We start from the raw sequence: 24,566 nt of genomic DNA, 5'->3' as shown, positions 1-24,566 counted from the left end.
GTTAGTCGTGTAAATAGTGTGCTATTGACAGAGAGATGTCACACGCTGCCAGACAGCCTCGCCGAACTGAGCCGCCAGGATGCTGCACGGCGACGTCTACCTCGTCGCGTACCTCGCCGCCAATGTCTTGGCCAGCGCCTTTGCGATCGCTGCCATTGTGCTGTCGCAGTCGTGGGCCATGGCCCTCCTCGATCCGTACGCCCTCTTGCCGCTCGCCATCGTCCTCCTCGCCGTCTGCCTATGCGGCTTTGGATTTGTGTTTCGGTCGCCCCGCGAAGGCTCGTTCCGGCTGCTCGTCTTTGTCGCGATGTTGCAAGCTGTGACTTTGATGGCGATGGGCATACTTGTCCAGCCAACGATATCGGACCTCGAGCGCGTGGACAACGCGCCCATCTTGGCCGCGTACGTGCACAAGCACGCGGCCGCGTACGCTGCCAACGTCGCGCAGTCAATGTCGGACGAGACGACGCTCTTTACAGCAGCGTTTATCAACAACAGGACGATCTACCGCCCCGATACGTTTGAGGGCGGCGTCGTGCGCCTCGCCACCGCCTTTGAGGACGCGTACTGTGCCACCGCCGGCCGCGCCTTCTGCGACGTCTTCCCGCTCGTGCAGACCCTCTCCGTGCCCCGCGTCTACCTCGGCGAAGTGGGCTCCACGTTCTGGAACATCTCGATCCATGCGACGACGACGCTCGCTGCGTTCTGCACTCGCGTGCAAACCCCCTCGGCGCTGCCCACGCAACTGCGCAGCATCTGCCGCGGGTGTGCCGCCATTTTGCACAAGTCGGCGGTCTCGCAGCAGCTGGCCAACTGGGTCCACGAGAAGTGTCCGGCGCGCCACGCAGACGTCATCGGCGCGTCGTGCGTCGTCGACGCCACCGGCGACTTCGACCTCGGCCACACACCAACGATTCAGGTGCCTCAAACGACGGCGCCAGCGGGGACGACGCCGTCGCAGACGTCCACCAACGTCATTTCCATTTCATTTTTGACCGACCACGCGCTTCTCGCCAGCTTTTACCGGCCGTCAATGCTCCCGTGCTTCGCCTTTGACTTGATCGAGCGTCTCCGTTGCCAAGTGACATGGCTCGTAACCCCCTCGTACGTCCTCGCCATCGCGTTCTCCATCATCTCGCAAGGTCTCTTCAGCCTCGAGAAGCAACGGCGCATGCGCAATGTGCTGCCCTTGCCCACCGCGAGTCGTTGAGTTTTGAGTTTTGATTATTGAGTTTTGAGTTTGCTAGTGAACAATGTCTCAGTGTGTTTTCTGTGGTTGGCGCCCGGGGCACGCCAGAATGCGCGAGTTGCCGTCAGGTAATATCGTGAATGGTACCCCGGTCATGGCCTGGATGACGTGCAGCGCCGCCTCTATGTGCTGGCTCGACGTCGTCCTCGGCACCCGCAGCGCCGACGCGCCGGTCGCGAGCGCCATGTACACGAGCAGGTTGTCGGCAATGTGCTCGTCGACGCACGCGTCCGAGTCCCACCCGCGGCGCAGCTCAGCGATGACGCTGTCGACGGCACTCGCCACCGATGTCGCTGCAATGCAGCTGCCCGTAAAGACATTGCCATGCGTCGTCTCGACCGTCACATGCAGCGCGATCTTGGGTCCGCCCTTGGCCTTGAATGCCTGCACCGTCCCATGGCTCTCGATCACGGGGTGCGGCCCCAGCGCAGTTGTCAGCGCAATCTTCAAGTGGTGATGACAGGCATCCACGGTCGCCGCCGACGCCCCGGCTGCGTACACCACCACGTGGCTCTGCACCCGGGCGATCTCGCGGGACTTGGTCGTGAGCTGCAACGGCTGGATCACCGAGACAGGCGCGACCGACACAGTGACGTGGCCGCGTCCGAGTGGCATGAAGCCGCACGCTTCAAGTGCAATCTCGTAGGAAATGCCCATTTTGGCGAGGGGCTGCGCCAGACCCGACGTCCAAAAGTCCATCGGGGGGCTGAACGGGACGTGCGTGCCGCCTCGGAGCTTCAACGTTGTCGGCGTCGCGCGCGATAACAGCAGCAATGGCAAGACGCCTTGGAGCACGAGCGAGACGCTGCCCGCGCCTTGTAGATCCTTTGCAAACGACGTGCCTGTGGGCGGCGAGGCGCTCGGGCGCAGCGACACGGACGTTGAGAGCAGCGCGAGGCCCTCAAACGACGCCTGCGAGATGGTTTGCAGAAGCTCGAGGCCGCCGAGATGCTGCCGCGCGAGCCCGGGCTTGGGGCGGTTGTGCCGTATCGAGTGCACTGTCAACGGCACATTGCACAACACTGCGAGCGGGGCTGCCAGCCGTAGGATCTGGCCACCGCCTTCGTACAGCGAACCGTCAATCGATACGGGGGCTGCTACGGCTGCAAGTGCAGGTGGTGCTGGCGCCAGCTGGAAGAACCGCACAGCGTTGGCGGTCGTTGTCGCCGCCACAACCTCCGGCGTCGTGCCAACTGCGTCCGCAATCGTGTTTAGGACAGCGTGAATGTCGCTGGGCTCACAGCGCACGCGCTTCTGCGACGGATGCATGAACGGCGCATCGGTCTCGACCATGAGCTGCTTGCTTGGGATAGAGCGCAGGAGCGGGCGCAGGTGTGCGCCCCGACCAGGCATCGCAATGAAGCCCGTGAGGCCAATGTAAAAGCCAAAGCCGACGTACTTCTTGAGCGCGGCCTCCGAGCCCGTAAAGCAGTGAACGACGACGCGGTCGGGTCGGAGCCGCCCCGTCTCGAGAAACGGCAGCAAGACACGTACAAAGTCGTCGTGGGCGTCCCGCTCGTGGCAGAACAGCGGAAGCCCCAGCTCGCACGCGAGCTCGACCTGCGATCGGAACACGTCGATCTGCACGTCGCGCGGCGAAAAGTCGCGGTTGAAGTCGAGGCCACACTCGCCGACAGCGACGGCAACATCGCGGTTGCCTTCCATGAGCGACCGGAGCGACGCGACGAGGTCCGGCGATGTGGACGATGCGTTGTGCGGGTGCACGCCCACAGTGCACACAAGGCGGGCGCCTATGCGCTCCTTCTGAAGGCGGCGAATCAGCGCAATCGTGGCGTGGCTCGCCTTGAGGTCCGTGCCCGTGGCCACGAGCGTCGAGACGTTGGCCGCGACGGCGCGGTCCAGGACTGCTTTGAGGTCTTTGCGGAATTGCCTACATGCGCATGAGATGCCACGGCCATGGCGCAGACGCCTGTTACCCGTGGGTGAGGTTGAGGCCAATGTCAATGATCGGCGACGTCATGCTGCTTGCTCGTGCTTGCGTGTTTGAAAATGCGATCTGGGATCGATGAATCGAGCGACCTTCATTCATGACCGGTATGTGGATTGGCTGAAATCAAGCGACACGACGCCATGTGATTGGCTGGAAAATAGAATCTCGCGCGACGAAATGGCGCGCCGGTGCTGGGAAAAGTCCCTTGGCCATTTTGCAGGAAATTGATGGAAGGACTATTTAACGCAGTTTATTCGCTGTGGTTTAACTCTACGTTGGTCGGTACTAAGTCGGTGCTCTCTACCATCGGAACGTCTCTGGGTGACGCCACAACGCCACCCTGAGTTGGCGAAGCTGGATCATGACTTGGGATTGGAGTGGTGAAGACGTTGGTGTCATCTTCTTTGGCTGCAGTGCGTGGTGCGACGGAGGCCGACTCCACTGGCGTCAGGTTGGAACCCGTGAGGTCTTGGAAAGGAGGCGTCGTTGAAAGCTCGGTCACACTCTGTGGGCAGTCCGTATCTGGAGTCGGTGGGTTGCCGATATCAACGCCGTTCGTCGAGGGCTCGTCGTTGTCGAGGTCATTGGCGAGGTCATTGGAGACCAGCGATAGTGGTGGCTGCGCAGGTTCAACCTTGGCGGTGTGGTCGAGAATTGCGTCGCTTGGCGGCGGCGCTTCGTCAGATGCACCATCGATTCGAGAGGTGGCGACTGGTGCGACAGCACTGGCTTCCACTTCAGCCATAGTGCTGAACGATTCGACTCCGGAGCTCGAGTTGGTTGCTGGCTCAGTGGAGCGTCGAGCTGCAGCTGCAGCTTGCTCGGTATCTGCTTCGACCAGCAGCTTGCTCGGTATCTGCTTCGACCAGCTGCACGCCGAGCGCATCGCTCGCAGTCGACGTCGCTGGTTCCTCTTTTTTGCTCTCGCACTCGTTCGATGCTTCAATCCGGGCGGCGACTGGGTCGGGCGCCAGCGTATCGGTACGCAAAATTTCGTCGGCGTCGAGAACTAAAGCACTGCTACTGGCGTCGGACCGAGCCGAGGCCATTGGTGACGCGTCGGCCTCACTGTGAGTGGTTGCAAAGACTTGGATCTGGTTATCTTCAGTTGCCCGCAATTCTGCTCTCGCTGGCTCATCAGTAGTTGTACTGTCTGGAGGCTCCGTTCGAGCCACAGGCTCGCTTCCATCGTCGCTACCCGAGCGAGAGCTCTCTGCCTTGCCTACGCCTTGGACAAAGTCAAGGGATGCGGTCGACAGCTCAAGAGCAGTGCACAGCGCATCAACAGGTGCCCCGTCGGATGGCGCAGAAGCGACTCCGTGATCGTCACCTTCCGAGGCCGCAGACACGGAGTTGGCTGGAACGTCTTCGATAGAGGTTGTAACCTTGCAAAGCTCTGTGAACGTACCAGCTTCTCTTGCGCCGTCCGCGGCTGGAGTCATTTGCTCTGCCTCGTTCACGAGAGACGGGATATCTTCCGAGGTCGCCGGTGACGCGTCGACACGATGCCGCTCATCCATGATTGTCTCGTGGAAGCGGTTGACTGGACTTGTACTTGATGCTGCCTTCTCCATCGCGTTGCTTGCGTCATCGTGAGGCTCCATCAAATGCACTGTAGCGTCCGTGGTTGGCTCAACGTGCTCGGGCTCGTCCATGCTTGTGTCATCGGAAACTTCTACCGGCTCGGAAGCGGCGCACAACGCATTGGCAGGTGCTTCGTCGGACGCATCTTCGTGATCGTCGCCTTTGAAGGCCATAGGCTCCGCCATTTTTGGAGCTTCGTCGACGGACGTTGCCTCTTCGCCAGGCTCCGAGAGCTCCTCAGTGCCGCCTGTGGCTGGTGTCAGGCACTCTGCCTCGTTCACGACGGATGGTAGTTCTTCCGAGACCATCGGTGACGCGTCCTCGGAATGCAGCTCGTTGGCAGTCGCCTCGGTAGGCACTGCCGCGACGTTGGAATGGTCGACTGGACTGTCCCTTGTCTCCAATGTATGGATTGTAGATGGTGCTGCCTCATGTGTATCCGCAGCCGCGTCTGCAGCGCCTCTTGACAGGTCGACCGCGGTGCACAACGCGTCGGCAGCTGCGTCGTCGATCGATGTCGCACCGACTTCGTGCTCGTCACCTTCCGCCACCATAGTCGTCGCCTGAATGAAAGCGTCGTCCATGGAGGTTGTCGGTTTGTTGCGAAGGCTTGCGTCATCCGTGGTACACGTCGAGAGCTCACTCTCGGAAGAGCTAGCAACATCCGAGCGCTCGACGGTGCTAGCGCTTGTACCGGATTGGACAGCAACCATTGCTTCTCGTGGCGTTGCTGAGGCCTCGTGTGGCACGGCGTCGTCGTCTGCTCTTGCAAAAGGCTTGGCGACGGCCGTGTCGAAGGGAGAATCTTCGGCTTTGCCACCAGACGCTTCGTCATCCCCATCCTCTTGCTCTTCCTCTTCGTCGCCTTCTTCCTCTTCCTCTTCGTCAGCATCTGTTTCTTCCTCTTCGTCATCTCCTTCCTCTTCGTCAGCGTCTGTTTCTTCGTCGCCTTCTTCTTCCTCCTCGTCTTCTTCGCCGTCACCTTCGTCTTCGCTCTCGTCCTCTTCTTCGCTGGCTTCATTTCTTTCTTCATCGGTGTCTCCCTCATCTTCACGTGTTGCGGCCTCTGCGGCTTCGACCTCGCCATCTTTGACAGCCCGGCCGCCGTCGGTAGACTCCGCAACAACATCGTGCAAGTCGCTTACGGTCCACGACGATTCTTGGACAGAGCCGAGATGCGCATTCGGCGTCGAAGAGGACAGCGCTGGCGTCTCTGCCGCGACGGCCAACGTGGTGCCAATGTCATCAATGGAGGCTGTAGACGTCCAAACACTCTCGACGACTTCGTCGTCCGGCGGTAACGCCATATCGCCGTCCGCGCCAAACACGTCCTCATCGTGCGTCGTGAAGGCGGCTTCCACGGGGTCTTGCGCACCCATCTCCGTACCGTCAGTTACCAGCGGCAGCGTGTCGGACGCCTCAGGTTGGCAAGGTGGAGGGGCACTGCTACTCTCTTGGATGCTGATGAACGACAGCGCCGCCACCTCGGGCGACTCCAGTGCGTCGTCGTCTGCATTGTCTGCTGGTGGCAATGCCATGTCACCATCCGAGCCAAACTCGATGTCGGGCTCCACCATGTCGGTCGCTTCGAGTGTCGGTGCATCCATCATCTCGCAAGTTGCCGATTCAACTTGGCTAGGACCGTCAACACCCAGAATATGTACTGTCGACGTCGTTGCGTTCGTGGCCGTCTGCTGACGCCGCCGCCAGACGAGCTGAATCGCTGTCGCAGCTGCTTGGCTCTTTCGAACGCTGCGACGAGAGCGGTGCGATCGGTACACGCTTTGAACAGCGATGGCGGCCTCGGTCTCGGCCAAGAAAATATGCCACTGCCGCCACCGCCCTTGGATCTTTGTGGACGCGTCACGGGCGCGCCAGAAGCGACGTCGCAACACAAACATACGCAGCCACGCACCCAGCGTCCGCTCGCGCACGAGCTTGCGTCGGGTCACGTGACCTCGGGCGTGGCGCTGGATCAAAACCGCCGCGTCCAGACGGACCAAGTGACGGCGCCAGGCCCGCTGGAGGCGTGTTGCAGCGACCTGAGCCTTCTTTGCCCGTCCGCGCAGCACGTGGCGCCACAGCACGTGCAGCAACTGTGTGCGCGCGGTTCGCAGCTGGTGTCGACAACGCTGTGCCCGCCACCGCCGGACAGACGCCTGTACGAGCACTACACTTCGTGTGGGTACTGCGGTCACTCTGCATCAGGCGTACCGAGTGCAATTCGGATATGACGCAAATGCGACTGCACCTGCCACCGCCGAACGTGCGCTTGAAGCAGCCGCGCTGCCGTCCAGCGCCCGGCTTGCAAATGCACGAACTTGGACCGGCACACGAACCGGCGAACGTTGGATTGAATACACACGGCTGCACGATGGACTCGAAGGCTCGCGCGGAACCGTAGGCGCGCGAACCTGCCACGCACCCTTGACTGCAAGAGGACCACCGCCGCGGCCCGCTGCATCTTGGCAGCTTGGTACCGCTTTTGCTGCAAGCGCATGCGCACTTTCGACTGGAGCAAGATCGACGCGGTCGTCTGCGCCACCCGCGCGGCTTGTCGCTGGGTCTGCAGCCGCGCTTGACGATCGAGCTCGAGTCTACGTGTCCTCGTCATCACATGCAAATTCTCTATCGACCTACGCGAGCGCCGATTGAACGACCGTAGACCGGGTCGTCTGCGCTTGTCTCGTTTGCTGGCTCTGCTGCAGCGCAAGGGTAGCTTGATGCAGCTGCTGCTGCAAGGACTGACAGCGCTCTGTTTGCGCACCGAGCAGCCGCTGAGCTGCGCCCAAGTCGGCTTCGAGCTTTTGACAACGGTCCTACAAGACTCATGTTGGTTCGAGCTGTTTATGGCCAGCGCAACACGCACTGCGACATCGGCGTGGTCCGACTGGAGCTGCTGGTGAACTTGGCGCAACGCATGCAGCTCCGTCGATCGCCCGAGGAGCTCTGGGTCTGCGTTCTCCGGAGGTCCGCAAGCGTCGCCATCTTCCCTCGACCTCGGTGCGTTTTGTAGCTGCATGCGTAGCAGATGCGCGTTGACGTCGCGGAGGCGCTGCACTTCTTCGGTCAGCATCGCCAGCTTGCCTTCGACGACCACATCGTCGTGCAGCTCTCTCGGTGGTGTCCGGTGCAACAAATGATGGTGAGCGAGCGCGCGGTCGTTCTGGACGCGTCGCTTGACCTTTTCGTTTTCTTGCACGTGCTTGGCCACCGCGAGTCGCCGTGCGGCCTCGGCGTCGTGCAGCTGGGCACGCAACTGCCGGTTCTGCTCCTTGAGCGTCTCGGGCGACGTGTCGTACTCGAGGCTGAGCTGCGTCGTGCGCCACTCCGTGTGCTTGGCGTAGACAGGTCGCGCGGACGGCGGCGGCGTAACGTCGACCTCGGGCGTCTCGATGGACCTCTCGGAGGAGCGACTGGCTTGGGTGTCGCACTCTTTCTGGGCGAGGGCAGCCGTGAGCTGCTCGACTTGGGCCCCCAGCGCCTCGATGCGCTGTGCATCGATGAGGTCGACAGAGGTGACCGCACTTGAACGGAAGGTTACAGAGGTGGTTGCCCGCTGGTGCGCTTGCATGCCGGCAACATACTCGTCAAACGTCACTTCCTACCCTTCCGACGCATGGATTTATGGGGATTGAGAGAGAGGGACGTACGCCGTCGCTGTTGCTATCCAGGTGCTGGAAGAGGGTCGTAATTTGAGCCTCTACGGACCGCGAGTCGGTTGCCGGCAGCAGCAGCGTCTGCAGAGCGACGTTGCCCTGGAGCGCCGCGCCAAGCTCTCGCAGCGAAATGCTACCGCTGTGGTCGCTGTCGATCTGATAGAACAGCTTCTTCCACTGCCCGAGCGTGGTCGAGTTGAACGACGCTTCCGACGCGACTCCAATGGCCGGTGTAAAGGCCAGGTCGACCCGAACCGCACCAACTTCGTCTTTCGAGATGCGGTCGAGGAGGGGGTACCAGCGACTCGGTATCGGTCGGCGCCAGACCTCGAGGAGGGGTAGCGATGCGGTCGCAATCACCACAGGTCCTTGCTGCACCACGAGCGATAAGCTTGGCACCTTGGAGCTGGCTTGCGCGTTGGTCACGGAGAACACAACGGGCGCGCTCGGGACAGATGGGAGCTGGTGGTGCAGCGGTAGCGTCGACGACGACGCCAACGACGGTGGCACCGACGCCGTGATCGTCGTCGGCAAGCCCGACGTTGTCACTGCGCTGGAAAGGACGAGCTTGGTCACGACGAGTTGGACGTCGCCACGCAGCTTTGGCAAGAACGTTCCCTGAATATGCACGTGGCCGGCCTCTTGCTCAAGCGCGAGCCAATCGTCCAGCTGAAAATTGGCGTCGGAAACAATGACGGGAGCGAGGAGCGAAGCGCTGCCGTTGGTCTGCCCCAGCGACGCACCTCTCGAGAAGAGACCGCATGAGACCGAGAGCGGCAGTGTCGGGACGCTGAGCACGACGTGGTCGGTCCATTTCGGTGCCCCGTCGCTGAGTTTGTACACGCTCGACTTGTACACGTCGAGGTCGCCCGCCCGTAGCCGAAGGTAAGGGCTCTAGAAGGCTATGTATGCAGCAGCACTCGAGCTCAACTTTCTACCTTCCACGAGAAAGCCACTTTGGCTTCCAAAGGCTCCAAGTAGAGTTTGCCGACCACCGGCGCCGGTGCAGCTGCGGGCAAGAGCGATATAAGCACTTGATGGTTCCCGAAGGACGTCCACTGCCGTGATTTATTCGGCACGGCCTTGACCGACCCGCTGCCGACGACGACGCCTTGGTACATGTCGATGCGCACAAACCCCTCATTGTGTGGCAGCAGAACACTCGGCTCCGTCTTGGTCGCCGATGTAGTCGTCGTCTCGATCGCGTCGCCAAGCGCGCAGAGAAACACATTCGTTTGGTACCACTGGGGTGAGCCCTTGACGTCGTGAAAGGTCAAGAGGAGGCCCGTGTCGTCAGAGGCTTCTCTCACGAGCTTGCGTACCGCGTGCAGGTGCACGTTGACAACGCAGACGCGGTCACCGGTCGCCGCCAAAGCAGGCAGCGCCAGCATTGCTACGTGGCCCTTGTCTGTGATGTACGGAAAGAGCGGCGTCACCGCTGTGGCTACGACAACACTCAGAATTCTTATTCGTATTCGGAGCGTACCGAGTGTGGTCTGAGTCTCGCCATGCAGGACAGTAAACGTAAGCAGTGGGTTGCAGCCCGGCGTCGAGAGACTCACTGCGTCGAGCAGTAACGGCGCGTCGATGTTCGCACGTCCTCCGACAACGGGACATGTGCTACTCCAATGTCGGTGGATCTTGGAGGCGGCGAATAAGAACTTACGCCGACGAGACGGTCTTTGTCTGCAGCAGCACGAGGAGCTGAACGCTGGCGATGCTCGCGGGCACTTGGTCGAGCGACAAGTTGTCGATGGAAACACTCATCGTCGTTATTTCGCTTGTTTGTGGCGGTAGACGCGTCACGGGCATCGAAGGTCCAGGGAGAAAGACCAGCGCCAGCACCGTGTCTTTGATGGGAAGCGATGAGAAGGACCATTCTCGCGGCTGCAGTAGCCACGCCGCGAGGTTGATGCACATCGACGGTGCGTCGGTGACGTGAATTTCGAGGTTCGGGCATCGCCTTTGGTCCGGACTCCAGTGCAGAGGCACGGCCATCTACGCCAAGCGGCGCTTCATCCGACGAGTCGACAGCAACAAAGTCGTACAACGCTGGACGACGGCGGCACATGCGTCGCCGACCAGTTGCTCGTCGAAATGCGCATCGTCGCCACCACTGGCATCCAATGAGAAAGCTGGCACTGCGAGCATGAGGTACCTGACGACGTGAGCTGGAGATAGAGAGTGCCGGGTCCAGGGACATACTGCACAGGGCTTGTTACGTCGCTGAACAGCTCCTCTTGTGTTTCGTCGGCGCACGGCTGTGACGCTATGCGGCAAACCACCTCGTGCCGAACCGAGCCGCTCAAGACAAGTGGCACCGGTCCTTGCCACGGCATCGCCACTGAGCCATCTACGCAGACCAAAGCAAAGAGTTGCTTTCGTATGTAAAATTACCTGTGAGCATGTCGCCGAAAATGTACCCGCGAGAGGCATCGGCAGCCTCGAGGACAAACACGGCGGTGCGGCAGTCGTCGACAGCCAGCTGTAGTTGCGCTTCGGGCGACAACGCGTGTTTGCGACCCTCCCAAGTCAAGACCACTGGGACATCGAGTGGCGCGACGAGGGAGAGCCACACGCGACGCGGCGAAGGCTCGTAGTCGCGTACGTCGGCGCCAAAGCCGACGCGGATCGTCGAGGACAAGGCGACGATAAAGGCGGTGGAGGAAGTTGCGCAGACGTCGCGGGAAAGACGCACCTCGTTGTCCAGGAGAAGCGTGAGGCTCAGAATCGGCTCCTCGAGACGAACAGAGAGCTCAACGTCGCAGTCGACGCACGACAACGCAGACGAGCAGTGGGCGGTGAGAGGCCGTGTCGACAACACGACGTCACCGCCACAACGGAGCTCAAAAGTCTTGGTCGACGTCGGGAGGTTGCAGAGGCGCGTCAGCCGAACGGTCGCCAAGTCAGCTTCTCGGGCAGCCACGACGAGGAGCTCGCCCCGCGGCGCCAGCGGCACCCACGCAGGCGTCTCCGAGAGCGCAACCTCGCACGTTCCGACCGTTGCATCGTTGGATGTCGCGTCCAGAATGGTCAGCGGTAGCGTCGACAGCGCCGGTATCTCGGGCACCGGCACCGTCCAGTGCCACGCCCACTCGGCGCCAGAGTTGGAGAGGGCGAGCGGTGACTCGATCGTCGTCGCGGGGGGCGGCAGCGAGACGCGGGCCAAGAGATTCCGCTCGGGAGCCACCAAATTTCGCGCTTCGACGATAAACAAGTGGCGAAATGCAGACATTGGGCTGCGCTGGAAGGGCTCGAAAAGTAGAGTCACCTCAAATTGGTGGCGCACCGCCCGCTGCGCCGGGTGCTCTTTGAGCTCACACATCACTGCGACTCCGAGCTGCAATGAGGCGAGTCGTGCTGTGCCAAGACTGCGGCTGCTACCTTCGGCCAACAGCTCAAAACGAAGGCTTCCTGCTGCCAGCGCGCGGTCTGTCGTCGGGAACGAGAGCGCTAGCGCATACAATGAGCCAATTCCAAGACCGTCTTGTCGTACCGGTGCCAAGAGGCAGAAGCGCCGAGACCGCGCCACCACCCGGCGTCAACGTTGCGACGAGGCGGCCTGACGTACCCTGGCGGGGCACCACCTGCACGCGGAGGTAGCCAGCACGAATAGTCTCGGCAGTAGTCCAAGGCCCTCGGTACGAGAGCTGTAGCTGGACGCCTGGTCGCAAGGTGACAGTGGCAAGGGTCTCGCTGACGACCCACTCGACCTCGTCCGACGTGGCGTCGGCCAATCGAAGCGCATCGCCGAGCTCGTACTCGCACGTCCACGGCGGCGGTCCGTCCAAAAGCTGCGCCGGCTGGCCAGGCCGCCACAGCCGCAGGCCGCCGTCGAATTTGCCCTCGGGCGCAATCTCGAGCCGGCCCATATAACCGTTACACCAGTTATAAAAAGGTTTAGTGTTACTAAACTCAAACTACACTATTCGTCATCGTCGTACTCTAGCGTAAACTCGGGGGCGGGGGCCGGCTCCTCCTCTTCAAAGTGCTTGACAGGCGCGACGACGGGCGCGACGACGGGCACCGGCACGGGCGCCGGCGGTGCCTCGGTTACCGCTGGCTTGGCGCCCCAGCGGGACTGACGCACCCGCTTCGGTGATCCGGACGACTGCGACTGAGCCAACGACGACGACGTAATAGCAGCACCAATCGACGTGTTATTCGAAGTGTAAGGCGGGTACTCGGCCACCTTTGTGGGCGGCGGCCCGTACGTCGACGGCGCATGGGGCGACGACCGGGGCGGCATCGACGATGAGCTCGTCTCGACGGCCGAGCCGAGCTGCGTCTCGCCGTGGGCAAATCTAAGTATCAACATATCAACACACAAGCTCCGTCACGGCGCAAACGACATACGTGCAGCGGTCGCCGTAGCGGCAGTTGCCCGACGGAAAATTCATGCAGAGACGCGTTTTGAGCTGCGGGCGGGGCGGGCGGGCGCCTGGTTCGCCCGGCTGCTGCGTCGGCCCGTCGTGCAAAAAGCGGCAGCTTGCGCCTCGGAAGCAGCGGCCTTGCGCATAGTCAAAGCAAACGCCCTTGGTGAACCCACCGCCGCCACCACCAAACGACGGCTGTCCGAACGACGACCCGCCCTGATGCGGTGCCGACGACGGAGGACCCTGGCGAAACGGAGGAGGACCCCCCTGGTTGAAGCCCGACGACGGCGGCCCCTGGTTGAACCCCGACGACGACGGTGGGCCCTGGTTAAAGCCAGACGACGGTGGGCCCTGGCCAAAGCTCGAGGAGGAAGGGCCCTGGGTATAGCTCGAGGAGGGAGGGCCCTGGTTGAAGCTCGATGACGACGGGCCCTGGTTATAGCTAGAGGAGGGTGGGCCCTGGTTATAGCTGGATGCCGGCGGGCTCTGCTGGAACGACGATGAAGAAGAGGCGCTTTGGCCAAACGAGCCTCGTGGAGGCCCTTGGTTGAACGACGGAGACGACTGCCGGTACGAGCTCGGTTCGCCGTAAAAGGATTGCTGCTGCGGAGGTGGCTGGACCGGGTCGGGACGCCGGCGACTGCCGCTGTCACGAACAGGACTCCGACTGCGGGATCTATGCAATCCCTTCAGCATTCCATGCCGCAGCAAAGCGTCACGTACCGCATGCGAGTTCGTCGGGGCGAGCGCGAGCGTGACCGGCCACGCGAGCTGCGCGGCGAGTCCCGTCGCGGCGACGAGGGCTGTCCGTATCGAGGTCCGTTGGAGGGAGCGCTTGTCTGCGACTGCGGTGCATAGCTAGAGTACGACGACTGCGACGGTGGGACCGCCGCATACGACGATGACGACGGCGCGTGCGACGGCGGGCTGCCGCTCGGGGCTCGACTATCGTGGTTCTTCTCTTCGCGCTGCTGCTTCATGCGCTTAATGTTGTCGAGAAGCATAGCGAGTTTCTCCTTCTCTGCGTCCGAGTTGAGCGGCGGCGCGGTGGACGTCGAGGCTGCGGGCTACGTCGTCTGCATGAGCCACCAGTCAAGACAGGTGCGCCGTACCGGTGGCGGCGGCGTGGCGAGGAACTCGGCGCCTCCCGCCTTCGTAATGTCGTCGCGCGAGTAGACACGCCGGGCGGCCCAGTCGTGCACGATGCGGTGTGCTTGATCCTACGTCCTGCGATAGGCGACAATCCTCGAGTAAAGATCGGCTACCTTGGCGTCGGGCGGGAGGTGCTTGACGGCCGAGATCGTGTGCGAGAGGTGCTTGCTAAAGCGCGCGGCCAAGACGTCCTTCTCGACGCCGTACTTGGCCTGCGACTGGCGGATGACGGCGTCAATGACGAAGAGGAACCCGAGCGGGTGTTCCGACTTCCACATCATCGTCTCGATCGCATGCACCACGCGCTTGTAGTCCTTGATGAGGCGCATGCAGACAGCGCTGGCGGCCTTGACGCGGGTCGCGGACGTGCCCTTCGGCGTCGCGATCTGGGCCAGCGCGTCCTTGATCTCGGCCTCGCCTTCCTTCCACGACAGCGCCATCCAAGACCAAATATCCACTCGTTCCTTGCAGGGATTTCGACCGGATAAACCTCCTACATATAATACTTGGTGCCGGCCGAGGGGCGACGAGAGGGCGGTACCATCGCACTGGCCGCGTCCATACCCGCGCGCATGCTTTCTCTACTGACACTACAGACAAGCCATGGCAAGACGACAGCTCTGCTGCACAGCGAGTTCTGCTCGCGGTGGTTCCGAATTATCAAGTATTAGAGGTTACGGCCGTCGTGGCAAGATCACGAGCAGCGTCCATCGTCCGCCGTTAACGCGGCGTCATACGCGCTTCAAGTAACGCACTCTGGGCTGTCGGCGGCGCTAGACTGTCGCTCTCTGATCGACAGCCGCACCACGCACGGCGCCACGTCCACCCTTACACCCTGCCACCCTTACACCCTACTAGTATGGTGGTCGCTCACGAGCACGAGAGCGATTTCTTTTAACCCGCCGCCTCGGTCGCGCAACCTCTGCGCTGGAGATGTACGCTTCTTCGCGGATCCGCGTCCTTGGCGCCACGCAACCGCCGGCGACGGCTGCCAAAGATCGCAATACTGAGCGCCAGCTCACGCGATCTTGTCCGTTTCATTGGTCGACGACGGGTGACGAACCAATCAGCGTCGAGCTAGGTCACGACGATGGGTCACTGGTCGAGTTGCCAAGATGAAGGAGTCTGCGCAGATCGTCGCGTCGCCGCAAGCGCGGTCCAACCAGGACGAGAGCGCCGTCAAGGGCTTTAGCCTCCGCGACCTCGTCGCCGTCATCGAGCGCGAGGTGCAGTTCCTCGATGGCACGATCCCGCTATCGCAGAAGGCCAAGCTGCAGGAGGCGCTCGCGGCCTACAGCGGCGACATGGACGAGCTCGGTCGCTACGTGCATTTTGACCCGTCGCGCAACTACACGCGCAATTTGATTGCGACCGACAACACGACGTACGCGCTCATTTTGCTCTGCTGGAACCGGGGCAAGTACAGCCCGATCCACGACCACCCGTCGGATGGCTGCTGGGTGCGCCATATTCAGGGCACGGTGCACGAGGTCCGGTACTGGAACGACGGCGTGACGCTGGCCGAGTCGTCGAGCGTCATGGTCACGCACGGCGTGACGTACATGGACGACTCGCTCGGCCTCCACAAGGTCGGCAACCCGAGCGACGAGGTCGACGCCATCACGCTGCACCTCTATGCGCCGCCGTACGAAAAGTGCAAGCTCTACTTTGACCCGGAAGACGCGACGAAGAACTCGGTGGCGTTCGCGACCTTTTACTCCGAGTACGGCGACATGACGCAGGGCGGCGATTATTAAGACACAAAAGATCCTGCGTCCTAGTCTAGTACACTCGGCCTCTTTGCGGCTCGTACAATACGTATCTAGTCTCCAAGGACGGAGCAACCTTCGACGTTCCGACGTGCAAAAGATTCTGGGTCGACATCATCTTCCGCCCGTCACATGGCACCGACTCATCGCTGGAACAGGACCTGCGCATGAGGAACACGCTAAGAGGCCAATAACCTCTACATCTCGTCGACATCTCCATGTTGAAGGCTATTGCTGCACAACTTGTCATGTCGTGTGGTGCAGTCCTGGGAGAAGATCTCGATGGTCCGTGACCTCATTTAAGGTACCATTCGGATCGAATGAGAAGTAGGTGCTTCAACAAGCCACCCGCCTGCCGCCTTCCGAGCACCGCCTTCCCTACTGACTGCGGCAACTCCGACGGCGGGAGCGCCGTGCCCCGCTTTTCAACCAATCATTGCGCTCCTTGGACCATTTCAGCCAATCATCGACGCAGTTCTGTAATTTAGCCAATCGGAGCCAGGTGAGGCCACCTGTTTAAACAAAAGATCGCAAGGTTTTGTATGACGATGAATTTGTATGCTCGAGGGATGATATCGAAATAAAAATATTGCGGTCCTCGGGACTCGGTGATTTGCCATGCGCTGCCTCCACGTGCTTGCGGCGCTGCTGCCGGCCGCGGCCGCCAAGACGATCCTACACATCTCCGACATCCACCTCAACATCACGCTCAATGAGCTCAACTACGGCCACGACTCGAGTCCGCGGTGCGACGCCGGTGCCAACGAGGTGCAGCTCACCCGTGTCCGCGTAGGCTGCTCGAGTCGGCACTCGCGTACGCGCAGAGCGTCTTACCCAACCCCGACCTCTTCTTGCACACGGGCGACTCGGTCGCGCACACCAAGCACAACGAGTCGGTCTTGCTGCAGAGCGTGCGCCAGAACGTGCAGGCCATGGAGCGCTACTTCCACGCGCGCAACGCCACCGCCATCGTGGGCAACGCCGACTGCGGTGCGGCGCCGCTCTAGCGCTATCACTTATTCCTATGGTTTGCTAGTCAAGGACTATCTCATGAACGTCACGGACCCGGCGAGCGGCACGAACCCGACGATCGGCATGATCGACGCGGCGTGGCGGCCGTCGCTGACGCCGGCGCAGTTCCAAGCCTTCGACACCCGTGGCTACCTCTGGTACCAGCTCGAGACGAACCTCATTCTCGTGACGCTCAACACAGTTCCGTACTCGGTACGATCATGGCTTTTCATATCTCGGTTCAAGTCGAAACGAACATGGAGCGTAGGTCCGCCACGCACCCAAGACGACCGACATACCTGATCCGTTTGGCCAGTTCGCATGGCTTCACCACGTCTTATCGGAAGCCAAAGCGAACGGCTCGTACGTGTACATTGCGGGACACATCCCGCCGATCATCGACTCGTATGCGGGCAAGCAGCAGTGGGAGGTGCAGTACATTGTGCAGTACCAAGCGATCGTGCAGCAGTTCCCCGACATCATCAAGGCGCAGGTAGACTCGCCCTCTAAATCCTATCTTATGGGGCGCTAGCTGTTTGGCCACGTCCACAACATAGAGTACCGGTACGCATCCGACATGCGCCCACGCCCCTCATGTCGCACGTATAGCGTCCCGATCCCGACGCTAGATGGCGCCGAAGGCGTGCCCCTCTTCGCGACGGGGGCGGTCTCGCCGTACTTTGGCAACAACCCGTCGTTTACGGTGCGTCCTTAACGCGGCATTGACACGACACGAACCTACGCCTAGGTGTGGGAGTACGACAATGGGACTTACGACCTGCTGGACTTTACGGTGTACGCGACCAACTTTACGGACACGCTCGTCGACTCGAAGATTGTCGGATGGAAAAAGGTCTTTACGGCGTCGACGGCCTACAACATCACGGACCTCTCAAGCACGACGCTGCGCAGTCTCACGCAGCGGTACGTTCATCCGTGTTTTTGCGTCTGAACATGGAGGATGCACTAGCATGAAGAACGACTCGGCTCTGCTTTACGAGTACTACCGCCACACCAAGGCCGACTCGAAGCGCCTCCCGCCGTGCACCAACGACGACGACTCTGCGTGCTTGGACGGTATTCTCTGCACGCAGACGTGGTTCACGACGCCCGACCAGTACCTCGAGTGCGTCGACGAGCGCATCGAGGAGCGGGGCGGCCGCCGCCGGCTCATCCACGCGATCCCCCGCATCAGCTGGTTCTACGCTCTCCTCATCTCGGCGGTCGTCTCGGTCTTGGTGAGCCAGCTCCTCGTGTGGCTCCACCACCGCCTCAAGCGCACCAACTACGTCTCGATCCGCGACCCCGTGCACGTCGAGCCGTAACAGGATTTCACAGCGTTATAAATTACATGAGCACGGTTTAGTTGAGCTCGCCAAACTCCGAGTAGAAGCTCGAGACGGCCGTCGACACCTTGGTCGCATCCGATGGGTCGAACCAGAGCTTGCACTTGTCGTACGGCGGCGCGTAGAGGTGCAGCGTGATCGCGTCGACCTCATCGCTCGGGTTGCCAATCTTGTGGAGGCCGAGCGAGTCGCTCATGAACGAGACGCCCTCGACGATGTTGTCGTTTGACGTCTCGACGAGCTCGGTGCCCGTGTTGGCGTACCGGACCTCGTTGACCGTGCCCTGGATGAGGCGGACCCAGCAACCGTCGGACGGATGGTCGTGGATCGGGCTGTACTTGCCCTTGTTCCAGCAGAGGAGCATGAGCGCGTACGACTCGTTGTCGGTCGCAATCAGGTTGCGCGTGTAGTTGCGCGACGGGTCAAAGTGGGCGTAGCGTCCAAGCTCGGCCATGTCGCCGCTAAAGTCCTCGAGCGCGTGCTTGACCTCGTCCATCTTGTGCAGCGGGATCTTGTCGTGGAGGTCGATGACCTGCTCGATGGCGTCGACGACCTCGCGCAGCGACAGCGACTTGCGCTCGGTCTTGGTCGTCGTCAGCATGGAGATCTGAGTGGTTGGTTGCGTCTTGGGGAATGTCGAAGGTTCGGTGCAACTAGCCAGCTATTTTGGGATCTTGTGTCTCTTTCGCGGATGTATACCGCCCATACTTTACCCAAGTCCCATGAGAAATGACTGGGGGTTTGTATAGAAAGCCGTCGGAAACGGGACACCACGTGGCTTGAACTTCAAGGTGGCCATCACCGCCCCTCGCAAGCCCGCAGTAAAAGCGAGGGAGCTCGGCGAGGGTGATCGATGGCAAGCCATTGAGCAGCATCGAAGCCGCAGTCTAGAAGCCCTTCGGTGGAGCAGTACAGCAGCGCGTGCTTGGCGAATGACCAATGCGAGTTGCGTGGGATTAGCCACCTTTCTCAATCGTTGTACCGCAAGAACTTGCGTTTTGGACACGCATCACGCGCGCAAGGGCGCATGCTTGTCGTGACGTATACAGGGTAGCCAGCACATCCTTGCCTCCGCCCCACCAGCTGCATTAATTGTCCGAGGTCGTTGGCTGGGGCATTCTCCGAGCCCCAGTGAGCTACGAAACGTTGCAAAATCTACGTGCCACCGAGCTTGTCGGCGTTGCGCCAGGTGTACAGCCGGTCTGGTTTGGCCGGTCTGGTTGCGAAGGGCGTCGTCGAATTGGAGAATTGGAGCCCACATGTGTGCTCATTAGATTCGTCTCCACAAAGCACGCAGACCAACGCCAGGAGCTGCCACGAACGCGTCCACTGTAGGTCAACTTCTCCGGGTCCAGGCCCCGCCTCTCGGTCCATCGGGCCCTAGAAACGTTCGGCGAAGCTTCCACCATGCTCGGGCGGTCTTTGGCGGCCGCCCGAAAAGCATCGTATCTTTGTGATGGACGACGCCAAGCGAGCGGCCGACGTCTGCGCCGAGATCCGCGCCCGCGTGCTCGCCGGTCCCGACGGCCACGAGGCCAAGCTGCTGCTGCTTGCCAGCCTCTTGCACCGCCATGGCCTCATCTCCAGCATAGGCAAGTCGCTGCTCAAAGGTAGCACGGCCACGTCCCGCGTCCATCGTCATCTTCCTGTTGACGTAGAGCTCCTCTTCCAGCACGACGTCCGGGGACGGCAGCTCGTCGATGCGATTGTGGCCGAAGAAGTCTCGGGCAACGCAGAACCTGCGTGGCGCACGCGCACCCGCAAGCTCATCGGTATGTGCACCTGCATGCCAAGCTGCTCATGGATATGCTTAGACATTGAGACGTTCAAGCTCTTTGACTCTCTGTATCTCGACTGCCCGCTCGAGAAAGGCAAGGACATCTCACGCAAGGACCGCGAAGAGCAGGAGCTCCTGCATGAAAAGGTATGTCACGGCTCACGGCCCATCGACCATGCGTCCATCTAGTCGCTTGTCTACGGCGAGGTCGACTACCATGCGTTCCTCGACGTCCTCTCCCGCGTGCCCATCCGCCCTGGCGACACCTTTTACGATCTTGGCAGCGGTACCGGCCGCGCCGTCTTCCTCGCGCGCCTCAACTTTGATTTCGCCAAGTGCGTTGGCATCGAGCTCCTCCAAGGCCTCCACGAGGCGGCGGCCGAAATCTGCCGCAACTACACCGAGTTTGTCCAGCCCACGATCTCGACAACGTCGCCGCAGCTCGCGGTGGCCTTCTTCCACAGCTCGTTCCTGGACCTCGACTGGTCGCACGCAGGTACACCGGTCTCTTCTGCGTTGCCTCAAGCGATCTAGACGTGTGCTTTGCCAACTCGACTTGCTTTGACGCGTTGCTGCTGCAACGCATGTCGGCGCAGGCCGAGCGGCTTCGTCCCGGCGCCTACTTGATCACGTTCACAAAGCCGCTCGACTCGACGGCCTTTGACATCATCTTCAAGCAGCGCTACAGCATGAGCTGGGGGCCCGCGACCGTCTACCTCCACCAGCGCCTCTAAGCAGCATCTGTGTTTGTCATTCATATGCGTAAAGCTATCCTCGACGCTGCGACGACCTAGCGCCGGGAGGACCGGTCGTCCGACGACGATCGGCGGCGGCGTTCACGGCGGGGCGACGAGGAGCGGCGGCGGTGGTGCTCGTCCGGCGACGACGACCGGTGGCGACGGCTGCGCGAACGAGAGCGCGACCGGGAGCGCGACCGCTTGGAGTGCCGCTTGGGGGACTCACTGGCGTCGCGCGACCTGCGGGACGATGACGACTTGCGCTCTATCCATGTGCAGAGCATGAGCATACCGATATCAATCGAGAGTGTCAAGTGTACCGCGGGAGCGGGACGAGCGGTCGTCGCTGTCGTCGTCGCGGTGCTTCTTGGCCTTGGCATCCTTCTTCTTCTTCTTCTTCGCTCTCTTTTCCTCCTTGGATTTCGTCGTAACCTCGCCGCAGTCGGCGATCGTCACGTCCATCGCGGGCTTGTCGTTGCGGCCGCGGTCGACCGCGACCATCTTGCGCACCACGTCCATGCCGTCAATGACCTCGCCAAAGACCACGTGCTTCCCGTTGAGGTGCGGCGTCGGCGCGAGCGTGATGAAGAACTGCGACCCGTTCGTGTTGGGACCAGCGTTGGCCATCGAGAGCAGCCCCGCCTTCGTGTGCTTGTGCTTGAAGTTCTCGTCCGCAAACTTGGCGCCGTAGATCGACTCGCCGCCCGTGCCGTTGCGGTTCGAAAAGTCGCCGCCCTGGCACATGAAGCCCGCGATGATCCGGTGGAAGATCGAGCCTACGCCATGCTCAGACCAAGGCGCTTTAGGTGCATGTAGGTGTACCCTTGTAGTGCAGCGGCTTCTTGGTGGTCTTGCCGAGGCCGCGCTCGCCGGTGCAGAGCGCGCGGAAGTTCTCGGCCGTCTTGGGCACGTCCTCGTAGAGGCGGAAGTCGATGCGCCCGATGGGCTTGCCGCCCACGGCCATGTCTACCTCAGCATGAGCCTCTTGCTTGCAGCATCATCCTACCAAAGTAGACGCGCATGCTCAACCTTGCAACTGTGGATCGAGTGGTCCTGTTTTCAGTACAAGCACATTCTCGATACAAGAACTACTAGCGGAGTGGGCTGGTGGGAAACCTCTTGTTGAGAGAAAGAAATAGAAACTCAAGTCTCCCATCGGCAGTGGAGTGGAATACTGTGCCTCGGGCAATGTGCACGTTTCGGCAGACGCCGAAAGTAGTTGCCAGAGGAGCAAGAGGACCCGCCGCAGCCTTTTCATTTGGCTTTTCGCTACTGGGTGCTATTTTGGCTTCCGCCTTCTTTTGGGCTGCGGCGCTGGAGTCTTCCGCGTTGCTCAATGAGTTATGTGGGGCGCTCGTCCTGTACGTGCTGGACAGCATCCAACCGAGGGTGGAGGAGAAAAGACAAACAAACAGTCAAAATTACAGATCCAATATATCCAAAGCTTCATTTGCTCTTAGGGATGCTGAAATACACTCACGCACACTTACTTGCCCGGGTGGAGGCCGAGCTGGCCCGGCGTCGGCTCACCCGTGACTTCGCCAAAGTACAAGGCAAACGTGGCCTTGAGCTCTTCAATGTTGGCGCGGTCCTCCATCCACGACTGGAATGCGAGCGAGTTGGCGCGCTGAATGTCCCAGGGCTGGACGCCGCTGGACGGCAGCAAGTCCGTACGCGGCGAGAAGCCATTCATGAGGGTCGATTGAACCTCCTTGGAGACGATCCAGTTGACAAAGAGCTTGGCGGCCGCGGGGTGCGGCGCCTCCTTCAGAATCGCGATGCGCTGGCCCCACGCAAGGTAATCGGACGACGAGTTGGCACCCGTGATCTCCTTGACCGAAGCCGGCATGGGCGAGGGGGATGAGCCCGCGATACCAATAGCCTTGCGCTGCGCCGTGACAGCGAGGTCCGGCGTGTGCGACCCGCGCTTGAACTCGATCTGCTGCGCCGCCAGCTTCTTGACCCAGTCCCAGCCGTACTCCTTGACGTAGCGGTCGTAGACGAACAAGGTCGCGTCGTCGTCGTGCGGATAGGCCGACGCGAGAAGGCCCGCGTACTTGGGGTCCGCGAGGTCTTTGGCGGTTGCGGGCGGCGTGAGGCCCTTGGCCTGCAGCTGCGCCTCGTCGTAAAAGTAGCTGAACGTAAAGACGGCGTGCGAGAGCCACGTGCCATCCGGGTCGGTGAAGCCGTCGTAGATGTTGCTAAAACCGTTGGGCTTGTACTGGAGGAGCTTCTCTTGCTTCTTCCAGCGAGGGTAGTCGTTGAGCGTCTGGAGCGCGACGACGTCCGCGACGAGCGTCTTGGTCTCGATCTGGTTGTCGATGCGAACGTTGTGGTACTTGCTGTAGTCGACGATCATGGTCAAGTTGAGATCCGGGTACGTAGCCCGGAAGGCATCAGCGACGTAGTCTTGCTGCGTGGCGTGGTCGCCGCCGTGGTAGACCACGAGATTGCCGCCTTCCTTGCGCGCTTCTTCGTAGAGCTCGGTGAGGGACTTGGTCTCTTCTGCGATCGCCGAAAGCGACCCGCAGCCCGCTCGGAGCGATGCGCTGGTTGTCGCGACGACGAGGGCGAGAACCGGGAAGACGTGGAAAAGCTTCATACTTGGGGTTTGGGAGAAAATCAAACAATGAGGTTCCATGATGGTGTCATCCTGAGGGCCGACAGATTCGCAAGAGTTCAGATCTGGTTGGGATGACTCCAGTCGTATGCGAAACGAACAAGACATATGTGTCCCAGGTTGAAGTGCATATCTCAAACGACGACACCACCGAGAAGACCACGGAGACCAAAGACGGACCGATAAACGTACTCCACCCCTCTATGCGCTCCACTCCAACGCCAAATACCCGGTATGTGATGCACCCACCGATTGTGTGTGGCACGATGTCCCTCGCATTCGTTTGGACGCGTTGCACCAACTAAAACCTACTGCCCCGTACATACACTTTGCGCAGGATGCACATGTCACAATGTCACACGAGGACATATTCCTGTCACCAAGAGCGTATGTTGGTCACTGGACCGGAACAATCATCCGACCCGTACCGAGGTACTCGATGTTTCACCGACCTGCATATTTGGGGCCAAAGAATTCGCGGAAGTTGTTTCCGCCCTCGTGCAATATTGACGTTAGTGGGTTGCACGACAGAAGAACGACGCGCTACTCGAGATGCAGACAATTGCACCCGAGTCTCCGATTTCAACCGGCAAGTATGCGGGTGTGCGAGACATGCAGTTTCGCCTCAACATGGATAGATACAGATCATTTCTCCGTGTATGGAAGCAGCCGTTTTGACAATAGTACTCGATGAAATGTGCACACCATCTTTGCGTTTGGAAATGCAGTCGGCAAGGTTGGGCACATTGGTAAAGAACGCTATGGAGGGCACGGAAAGCGAGGTCGCGTCGACGTACGAGGCGTACAGCGATAGCGAGACGCGATCCAAGACGCGCGCCAAACTGAGATCGTAGTGCCATCTGAGAGGCACAACGCACTCCAGACTAAGATCGTAGTGCCATCTTAGCGGCATCACGCCACGACGCCGACGTTGCTTGTCGCCAACATCACGTTTGAAATGGAATCGCCTAAAGTTGGTACAGTGATAGACGACACTTTGGAGAGCAGAGCAGACTGCGATACGTCGTCGTTGCAAGCCTAAAACGCGCGCAATGCTCGACGACAAATACAAAGCGCTCTTAAAACGTTAAAATGCAAATCGCCGCATTGGTACGCCGTAGTTTTCGTCTTCTGCACTTGTAGCGACGATTTCCCCTTCTAGTGGATCAAGATTGCGATTCCTAGCCACATTTACGGAGTTACTACCTCCAGCACCATTGCATTCGGTGGAGCGATTGGAGCGAGGTGCTTGTAGCTCACAATGCTCGGGCTTCCGCACTCGCAGTGATCTAGTATCACAACGCGTGTGATGGTATTCATGCGTCCTCGTATGCC

The 24,566-nt window shown here is 60.7% G+C and overlaps 10 protein-coding genes across 10 annotated transcripts; 4 read left to right on the top strand and 6 right to left on the bottom strand.

The window, feature by feature from the left end:
* Window positions 1-79: 79 nt before the first annotated feature.
* On the top strand, window positions 80-1,210 carry SDRG_14887 (hypothetical protein; the record flags this gene model as incomplete). Its single annotated transcript, XM_008621046.1, has 1 exon — window positions 80-1,210. One exon carries the CDS (start codon window positions 80-82, stop codon window positions 1,208-1,210), a length of 1,131 nt encoding a protein of 376 aa, XP_008619268.1.
* SDRG_14886 (hypothetical protein) lies at window positions 1,207-3,249 on the bottom strand. The gene is made up of 2 exons (XM_008621045.1): window positions 3,187-3,249; window positions 1,207-3,140 (listed from the first exon to the last, which is right to left on the bottom strand). The coding sequence occupies exons 1-2, from the start codon at window positions 3,228-3,230 to the stop codon at window positions 1,259-1,261; spliced, it is 1,926 nt and encodes a 641-aa protein (XP_008619267.1). The 5' UTR covers window positions 3,231-3,249; the 3' UTR covers window positions 1,207-1,258.
* Window positions 3,250-5,423: 2,174 nt separating this feature from the next.
* On the bottom strand, window positions 5,424-12,317 carry SDRG_14885 (hypothetical protein; the record flags this gene model as incomplete). The annotated part of the gene is made up of 14 exons (XM_008621044.1): window positions 5,424-5,438; window positions 5,495-6,394; window positions 6,449-6,954; window positions 6,999-7,381; window positions 7,425-7,603; window positions 7,654-8,388; window positions 8,438-9,337; window positions 9,382-9,887; window positions 9,930-10,063; window positions 10,110-10,441; window positions 10,492-10,559; window positions 10,602-10,796; window positions 10,841-11,896; window positions 11,940-12,317. Coding segments are annotated over 14 exons (6,287 nt in total), but the record flags the coding sequence as incomplete, so codon positions are not given.
* Window positions 12,318-12,327: 10 nt separating this feature from the next.
* Window positions 12,328-14,420, bottom strand: SDRG_14884 (hypothetical protein). The gene is made up of 5 exons (XM_008621043.1): window positions 14,085-14,420; window positions 13,932-14,039; window positions 13,543-13,886; window positions 12,800-13,495; window positions 12,328-12,747 (listed from the first exon to the last, which is right to left on the bottom strand). Exons 1-5 carry the CDS (start codon window positions 14,409-14,411, stop codon window positions 12,369-12,371), a joined length of 1,854 nt encoding a protein of 617 aa, XP_008619265.1. The 5' UTR covers window positions 14,412-14,420; the 3' UTR covers window positions 12,328-12,368.
* Window positions 14,421-15,055: 635 nt separating this feature from the next.
* On the top strand, window positions 15,056-15,815 carry SDRG_14883 (hypothetical protein). Its single transcript, XM_008621042.1, has one exon. It carries the CDS (start codon window positions 15,087-15,089, stop codon window positions 15,726-15,728), a length of 642 nt encoding a protein of 213 aa, XP_008619264.1. The 5' UTR covers window positions 15,056-15,086; the 3' UTR covers window positions 15,729-15,815.
* A 543-nt stretch (window positions 15,816-16,358) lies between these two features.
* On the top strand, window positions 16,359-18,076 carry SDRG_14882 (hypothetical protein; the record flags this gene model as incomplete). The annotated part of the gene is made up of 8 exons (XM_008621041.1): window positions 16,359-16,486; window positions 16,534-16,730; window positions 16,777-16,964; window positions 17,020-17,244; window positions 17,284-17,315; window positions 17,361-17,454; window positions 17,500-17,675; window positions 17,722-18,076. The coding sequence occupies 8 exons, from the start codon at window positions 16,359-16,361 to the stop codon at window positions 18,074-18,076; spliced, it is 1,395 nt and encodes a 464-aa protein (XP_008619263.1).
* A 2-nt stretch (window positions 18,077-18,078) lies between these two features.
* SDRG_14881 (hypothetical protein) lies at window positions 18,079-18,774 on the bottom strand. The gene has a single exon (XM_008621040.1). The coding sequence runs from the start codon at window positions 18,696-18,698 to the stop codon at window positions 18,114-18,116; it is 585 nt and encodes a 194-aa protein (XP_008619262.1). The 5' UTR covers window positions 18,699-18,774; the 3' UTR covers window positions 18,079-18,113.
* A 779-nt stretch (window positions 18,775-19,553) lies between these two features.
* SDRG_14880 (hypothetical protein) lies at window positions 19,554-20,608 on the top strand (the record flags this gene model as incomplete). Its single annotated transcript, XM_008621039.1, has 5 exons — window positions 19,554-19,707; window positions 19,756-19,869; window positions 19,912-20,021; window positions 20,064-20,370; window positions 20,409-20,608. The coding sequence occupies 5 exons, from the start codon at window positions 19,554-19,556 to the stop codon at window positions 20,606-20,608; spliced, it is 885 nt and encodes a 294-aa protein (XP_008619261.1).
* Window positions 20,578-21,660, bottom strand: SDRG_14879 (peptidyl-prolyl isomerase D). Its single transcript, XM_008621038.1, has 4 exons — window positions 21,618-21,660; window positions 21,434-21,577; window positions 20,932-21,387; window positions 20,578-20,876 (listed from the first exon to the last, which is right to left on the bottom strand). Exons 1-4 carry the CDS (start codon window positions 21,631-21,633, stop codon window positions 20,665-20,667), a joined length of 828 nt encoding a protein of 275 aa, XP_008619260.1. The 5' UTR covers window positions 21,634-21,660; the 3' UTR covers window positions 20,578-20,664.
* Window positions 21,661-22,032: 372 nt separating this feature from the next.
* SDRG_14878 (hypothetical protein) lies at window positions 22,033-23,226 on the bottom strand. Its single transcript, XM_008621037.1, has one exon. It carries the CDS (start codon window positions 23,211-23,213, stop codon window positions 22,098-22,100), a length of 1,116 nt encoding a protein of 371 aa, XP_008619259.1. The 5' UTR covers window positions 23,214-23,226; the 3' UTR covers window positions 22,033-22,097.
* Between the last annotated feature and the right edge of the window lie 1,340 nt (window positions 23,227-24,566).

This window comes from Saprolegnia diclina, assembly GCF_000281045.1.
Source record: "Saprolegnia diclina VS20 unplaced genomic scaffold supercont1.80, whole genome shotgun sequence".
Classification (NCBI taxonomy): Eukaryota; Oomycota; class Saprolegniomycetes; order Saprolegniales; family Saprolegniaceae; genus Saprolegnia; species Saprolegnia diclina.
This window is presented reverse-complemented; position numbering and strand designations above follow the sequence as displayed.

Coding starts and splice junctions, on each gene's coding strand:
- SDRG_14883 (XM_008621042.1), top strand. CDS start 15,087: ATGAAGGAGTCTGCGCAGATCGTCGCGTCGCCGCAAGCGCGGTCCAAC.
- SDRG_14878 (XM_008621037.1), bottom strand. CDS start 23,213: ATGAAGCTTTTCCACGTCTTCCCGGTTCTCGCCCTCGTCGTCGCGACA.
- SDRG_14884 (XM_008621043.1), bottom strand. CDS start 14,411: ATGGCGCTGTCGTGGAAGGAAGGCGAGGCCGAGATCAAGGACGCGCTG. Junction 14,040..14,084: donor ACCTCCCGCCCGACGCCAAG/GTAGCCGATCTT, acceptor CGCAGGACGTAG/GATCAAGCACACCGCATCGT. Junction 12,748..12,799: donor CGCTACGGCGACCGCTGCAC/GTATGTCGTTTG, acceptor GTTGATACTTAG/ATTTGCCCACGGCGAGACGC.
- SDRG_14881 (XM_008621040.1), bottom strand. CDS start 18,698: ATGCTGACGACGACCAAGACCGAGCGCAAGTCGCTGTCGCTGCGCGAG.
- SDRG_14886 (XM_008621045.1), bottom strand. CDS start 3,230: ATGACGTCGCCGATCATTGACATTGGCCTCAACCTCACCCACGG. Junction 3,141..3,186: donor GGCCTCAACCTCACCCACGG/GTAACAGGCGTC, acceptor ATGCGCATGTAG/GCAATTCCGCAAAGACCTCA.
- SDRG_14879 (XM_008621038.1), bottom strand. Junction 21,388..21,433: donor GAAGCCGCTGCACTACAAGG/GTACACCTACAT, acceptor AGCATGGCGTAG/GCTCGATCTTCCACCGGATC. Junction 20,877..20,931: donor CCGCTCGTCCCGCTCCCGCG/GTACACTTGACA, acceptor GCACATGGATAG/AGCGCAAGTCGTCATCGTCC.